The sequence below is a fragment of the Lonchura striata genome, chromosome 1 (assembly GCF_046129695.1).
Source record: "Lonchura striata isolate bLonStr1 chromosome 1, bLonStr1.mat, whole genome shotgun sequence".
In the NCBI taxonomy this organism is placed as follows: domain Eukaryota; kingdom Metazoa; phylum Chordata; class Aves; order Passeriformes; family Estrildidae; genus Lonchura; species Lonchura striata.
Window position 1 is genome coordinate 123,398,594 of NC_134603.1, and position 6,367 is coordinate 123,404,960.

The 6,367-nt window shown below is 46.9% G+C and overlaps 1 protein-coding gene across 1 annotated transcript; it reads left to right on the forward strand.

The window, feature by feature from the left end:
• Nucleotides 1-1,186: 1,186 nt before the first annotated feature.
• Nucleotides 1,187-3,599, forward strand: HOXA11 (homeobox A11). Its single transcript, XM_021538042.1, has 2 exons — nucleotides 1,187-1,850; nucleotides 3,367-3,599. The coding sequence occupies exons 1-2, from the start codon at nucleotides 1,187-1,189 to the stop codon at nucleotides 3,597-3,599; spliced, it is 897 nt and encodes a 298-aa protein (XP_021393717.1).
• The last annotated feature ends 2,768 nt before the right edge of the window (nucleotides 3,600-6,367 follow it).

Genomic DNA, 6,367 nt, shown 5'->3' on the forward strand with positions numbered 1-6,367 from the left:
TAAAAGTTTAACCAGGTTTTTAAAATAGGTCTCCCTGGGTGTCAGCCTTCAGCGACGACACAAAGCTAAAAGGAAAGTATCTCGGCACGGCGAGTTTGTTCCTACGGGTTAACAGTATGTCAAATAATTTTAACTAGGCTTCTGGCAATTAAACTCGGAGTATTTGTCAAGCTGGGATAGCCCAATATCCACTGGTTTTCCAAGCATTTAGCTGCAGAGTTGAGGCAGACAGATCAGCGAACAGTCTTTAGCTCCGTGGTCTGCACTTTCGAGGGCTTGCTGGCTTGCTGGAGTTGCGACTGAGGCAAGGGATGATTTGGAGGGGGTGAGGAGGGGAAACCTGCATCCTGGGGACCCGACATTGTTAATTGCCTCCAGTAAAGCTTGGCTGAAGCCTCGCGGGGTATTTGAGGTTAATATGTAAGTAAGGGAAGGAAGACACTAAGCGCTTCGGAAGTGAACATGAATGCAAGCATGTAATCTATTCACCATGAAAATCAGTAAAGACTTGACCCTGGCACATTCTTCCTAGTAAGGTTTCCAGAAAAACTCTGAAGAGTGAGGGCTTTTTTTCTTTTTCTAGGGGGGAGGAGAGAAAGCTCAAACCGATTACCCCCACAAAAAAAAAAAAAAAAAAAAAAAAAAAAAAAAAAAAAAAAAAAAAAAGACGTTTTCTTCAGGAGCGTTTTCCTCCTCGGAAGCAGCTTTCCACAAGAAAGCGTGCGTGCGTCTCTACGGTGCCCTCCTTCTCGGAGCCTGCCAGCGAGCCGCCGAACGCCCCAGCAAGCCCACAAACAAACAGAAAGGTCTCACCTAACCCTGGGGGGGGACTGATAAGCCTCTCTGCTCCAGAGCCAGAGGGTGGCAGGGACCGGGCGGCTAAGTCTGGGGCAGTGTCAGGGCGGCCCCCGGGCTCCCCCCGGCCGACCTGCGCGGGGCTCGCCCCGGGCGCTGCCGGCGGAGCTGCTGCTTCCCCCGCGACGGCCACAAAGGGAGCGGGGCCCGGGCCCGCCGCTCGTCAATGTCAACGGCGGCCACGTGACCGCACCTCCCCGCGCCGCCGGGAGAGCTCTCCACGTCAGCCTACGTCTCCCCATCCCTTACTTCACGGAGCCGCTTCAAAGGGGCAGCTGCGTTACAGAATCATGTTAAGCTCAGCTAATGCGGAGAAGCCGAGGTAGCCCTAATGATGGATTTTGATGAGCGTGTTCCTTGTTCCTCTAACATGTATTTGCCAAGTTGTACTTACTACGTCTCGGGTCCTGATTTTTCCAGCCTCCCTTCTTTTTTGCCCCAAACCCCTTCTTCTCGCCCTATGACATACTCGTACTCCTCCAACCTACCCCAGGTCCAACCTGTGAGAGAAGTTACCTTCAGGGAATATGCCATTGATCCCTCCAGTAAATGGCACCCCAGGAACAATCTGCCCCACTGCTACTCCGCAGAGGAGATTATGCACAGAGACTGCCTGCCTGCCACCAACACTGCTAGCATGGGCGAGATGTTCGGCAAAAACACAGCTAACGTCTACCACCCCAGCACCAACGTCTCCTCCAATTTCTATAGCACGGTGGGCAGGAACGGGGTCCTGCCTCAGGCTTTCGACCAATTTTTCGAGACGGCTTATGGCACGGCGGAAAACCTGGCCTCGGCGGACTACCCGGTAGACAAGAGTGGCGAGAAGGCGCCCGCGGCCGCCGGGGCGGCGGCGGCGGCAACTTCAAGTTCGGAGGGCGGCTGCGGCAGGGCGGCGGCGACGGCGGCGGAGAAGGAGAGGAGGAGGCGGCCGGAGAGCAGCAGCAGCCCCGAGTCATCTTCCGGCAACAATGAGGAGAAATCCGGCAGTTCCAGTACGTATAAAGGCAGCGCCGGAGCGCTTTTAGGAAAGGCAGCTTGAAATCTAGCGCACCGCCGCTGTTAAATTTTTATATGCTGTTTTATAAGCATATAAGGTTTATGAAGGGCCTTTAGATTTCCCCCAACAAAACTTTGTTATAAAAGGCGAGATCACGTGTTTAGTGCTGAAATTGGCCGTGAAATACCCACCGGGCAATGGATACCTAATTTTTTTTTTTCCTTTTTCTTCTCCTTTTAAAAAAAATTTTCAGCTTTTTTTTTTTTTTTTTTTTTTTTTTTAAGAAAGATAATAAAAAAAACCAGTTCCGTGGTCAGCTCTTGAAAATATAATAATGTAAGTTCTGTGCCTGTAAATTCGGCAAAAAAGGAGATCCTGACTCCTTTGATATCAATGTAATCCAGTGATTTTATAAAAGCCATGTGTTGCACCAGAAGTCTAGTTAGGAGCTGAATTCAAAGCCTTCGCCGTTTTAACGATTGCGCTAGAATGGCGTTTAACAGATAAAGTAGCCGCCTGAACTGTAGCAATATATTAAAAGAAGCAAATTAACCTAAAGCTGGCCTTTTTGTCTAAAGGAAGCCATTTTACTAAGGCACTGTGGCAATTACGTGTTGCCTTCTGTCCAACAGTTTGTTACTTACAATTGTTATTCAATCTGTCAAAGTCTGATTTTTTTATGTGGGCTTTTTAAAAGGCAAAGCTAGTATACGGCCGGGGGAAAAAATACCTCGACAATGAACTGTACCAGAAAAGGAAGTTTTTAAAGGGATAGCAGCTACGTTTAATGTAAAGAGCTCCTGAACCTTGAAACCTTTTATATTCTGCTTAATGAACTTTAAAACCGTAATGGCTAATCGAGAGGAGAATACCTCGATGCGGTGGAGAACGTGCTTGAAAATAGCCGGCTAGGGGGAGAAGGAGACGCCTCAGCCTTGGGCTCAGGGGTTTTTCCTCTGCTCGGAACGTAGAGACGGGATGAGGCCAGGGAACGAGGGCGAGATCCACGCGGGTTGGGGCTCGGGGAGGGCTGGGCGCGGGCCCCCCCGCCGCCGCAGCGCTGCCCGCTGCAGGCAGCCAGGTGATGGCTGCTCCCTGGGCAGCTCGGCGTGCGTGGGGGCGCCCGGCGGAGCAGCCTACAAAGGCTTTCCTCCGGCTCGTGAAATCCGCAAGAACCCCCCGCCACCACTCTTTTCCTCCAGCTGCCCTCCCCGCGGAGGAAACGAGGCCGGATCCCCGCGTCTCGGCGGGGGTTTCGCCCTGCACGCCGCCCGGGGCCGCGGCGCTGCGGGAGCCGGGGTGTGCCGGCGGGTCCCGGGCCCGGCTGCGCTCACCCGCCAAGGCGGAGGGCTGGCGCCAAGCCCCGGACCCACCAACTTCGACCCCGGAGCGGGCAGAACGCGTCTTTTCCACGTTAACGTGCTTTCCCTGAGAGTACCCCCGTCCCTTCTCAGCCCCCGCCGCCGGCGACAGACGGGTCTCAAATATTTCTGCCTTTTTTCGCTCCACAGGTGGACAACGTACGCGTAAAAAGAGATGCCCATACACCAAATACCAGATTAGAGAGTTAGAAAGGGAATTCTTCTTCAGTGTCTACATAAACAAAGAGAAACGCCTCCAGCTCTCCCGAATGCTCAATCTGACCGACCGTCAAGTCAAAATATGGTTTCAGAACAGAAGAATGAAAGAAAAAAAAATTAACAGGGACCGATTACAATATTACTCAGCTAATCCACTACTTTAAAACTCATAGCGTTTTTCAAGACGAGATTAAATTCAGATTTCGCCCTTGACAAGGTCAAGCCACGGGGTTACGTGGAGGAAGGAGGTGTGTATCTGACGGGACTAGAAGAATCTAAGGTTTTACACACATGTAAACCTACTCTGGAACTGCGACGATGATTTTATATATATATATTTCCATATCAACTGGAATCAATTTGATTTTGACACACATGGGATCCATTTCTAAACGTGCACGTCACCTCTGAGTGCAAAATCCATACCTCTTACCTTTCCAGGCACTGCGGCTCACCCTGCCACCGCTTTCGGCAGGCACGGGTGGGGACGGTCCTTCTCCATCCCCGGACTTGCCCATCCTCGGCCCTTTCTTGCCCCTGTGCTGCTCTGGAACAGCTGTCGGGAGATTGCTAGGTCGGGCTCACCCAAGCAGGACCACTGCAGAATATAAACTCTGAGAAATAATCTTTTGTTCTTCCTTAGGAAAATATCTGGGTTAGAGGCAGTGTTCCATTGCTCATGGGTTTGAAATAAGAATTGAAGAACGGACACACACACACAGACACACACACACACACACACACACAGAAGTAAAGAAAGGGGGGGGGAATCTCATGTCCACACCTTCCTGGGGCCAACCACCAGTAGTTGTAATATGGATGTAGTGATGGTTATAGTAGTGTTTCCTTTGGGGGTGTGGGGAGGGATGGGGGCAAGGGAAAAAAAGACCGAAATGAAAAAAATTAATTATTTACTTTTAAAAATCAGGTATAAATTCGCCATATGTCGTAAAGAAACAATCACTAAAAATAAAATTAGAAAAGTTTAATTAGCTCTTGCTTTATTTGTGACAACAGACTATGCGTTGCCATCTTTTTGGAGACAAATCATATACAAATACTAAATATAAATCGGCAAAAAAGTGTGAATTTCAGCATTTTAAAAGAAACAACTCCTTAAAGGAAACTAACCTTCTGGGGCTTCTGGCTCACAAACTTTCTTCAGGAAATACCTGTGGAGAACGACAGTTTAGCAAATACCACACAACACTTAATTGAAACTTGGAGTTGTGCAATGCACTAACATTGGAGGATTAAAATAACTCTATTGCATGTTCGTTTAAAGGTGACTAGTGAGGAGTTTAAACAGAAGCCAAACAATGTAAATATGGTAATTTTGTTGTTGTCTACTTTAAATGTCACGAACTCTACTTTGTCGCCCAGTCGACGTATGCAAAGAATGGAGAGTTGTTTGAACTTATTTTAAATATCTATAAATATATATATTTCCCTGCAGGAACCAAAGTGTGAAAAAAATACAGTAAAAAAAAAAAAAAAAGAGAAAAACAAAGGAAAATATTTAAAATTCTATATCAGTTTACAAAGGATACCGTGTTCTATCGTTGAAGTAATTTGCTGTCGAGGATATCTGAATGTATATTTCATACAGGAACGGTGTTTTACAAGACTTGTAAATAATAAAAAAAAAGAACCCATAACCTATTTTGTTCTAATGCCCTTTTTTTTCCCTGGTTGTTTTTTTTCTGGTTGATGGGTTTTTTGGGGTTTTTTTTATTGTTCCTTTGGGGCTAAAGGGTGTGGGATTTCTTTACATGTGCAACAGAGTGGTGATAGGAATGTTTTTGATTAATAAATTTTATCAAATGGATGTAATTTCTTTGTCACAATTCACAACATGCAATATCTTTATATGACGTCACTGTTTTCAATATGTATCATCTATATGTATATACAGTTTTCTTTTAATATGCGCAAGTATTTGGTTGCATGTATACAGTGGAACAGCGCACAAGGAAAAATAAAAAAAAAATGGAAACTTTATATTTTTACTCTGGTGTTATGTTACTGCATGTTCTTTTATCCAATATAACTCTGGGACCCGAAATTCCTCATGACCATCTTCGGTCATTTGGGGCGAATTACTCTTCTTTTGTGAACTTCATCGTTAAATCTTCTGCTCTGGAGTTAACAAGTGAACCTAGGCTTGTTTGAGCATACTTTCAGCGGGTCACAGGAAAAGGAAAATTAAGCGTGTTCATAGCTCAATACATGTTAGGCCTTCTCCTTCTCCTGCCAGCACCGGCGGGGCAAGGTCCTATGCTCGAGGGTTGGATGTGCCATTGCTGTTTGCTCGCCGCCTCATGTGTCCAGGATAAATGTTTGTCAGTAGCGTTTGGGACACATTTTATAAGCTGGCACCAAAGGGAAGTTTCAAGCCAGCTGATGGATGTGGTCAGAATTTGAGAGCCCTAAGAAAATTGTTGTCTTTGGGGAAAAGAATCCACATGGCAATGTGGTGGAAATGGACTGTTTGAAATTGTCCTTGATCTCCAAGGCAGGGAGGGGGTGGACTGAGGCGGGTAACCGTGGGGGGAGGAGGGCTGGAGAGAGAAAGTTGGAGAGGGCAGGGGGGAGAAAACCCCAAACACCAAACAATAGCTGAGATAGGGATGTGTTTTGAGGAGAATATTTGAATCTTTAATGTTGACCCTAATCCTAATCAGAGGAAGAAAGTGGATTCTGGTTTTGCATTGTTTACTGGCTTTGAACTTCTGTATTGCTTGGACATCACCCATAACCTTGAGGTGAAGGACTTACTGACTTCGGGCCTTTGTTGACCACTGCCACCCAGCCAGACAACGTTTACCTAAAGGGAATGTTGAAAAGTGAGGGGGGAAAGAGGAGACTTTGTTTGTTTGTTTGTCTAGTATGCAAGGGGAAATGCCAGTTAAAAGGAGACAGACAGATGGAT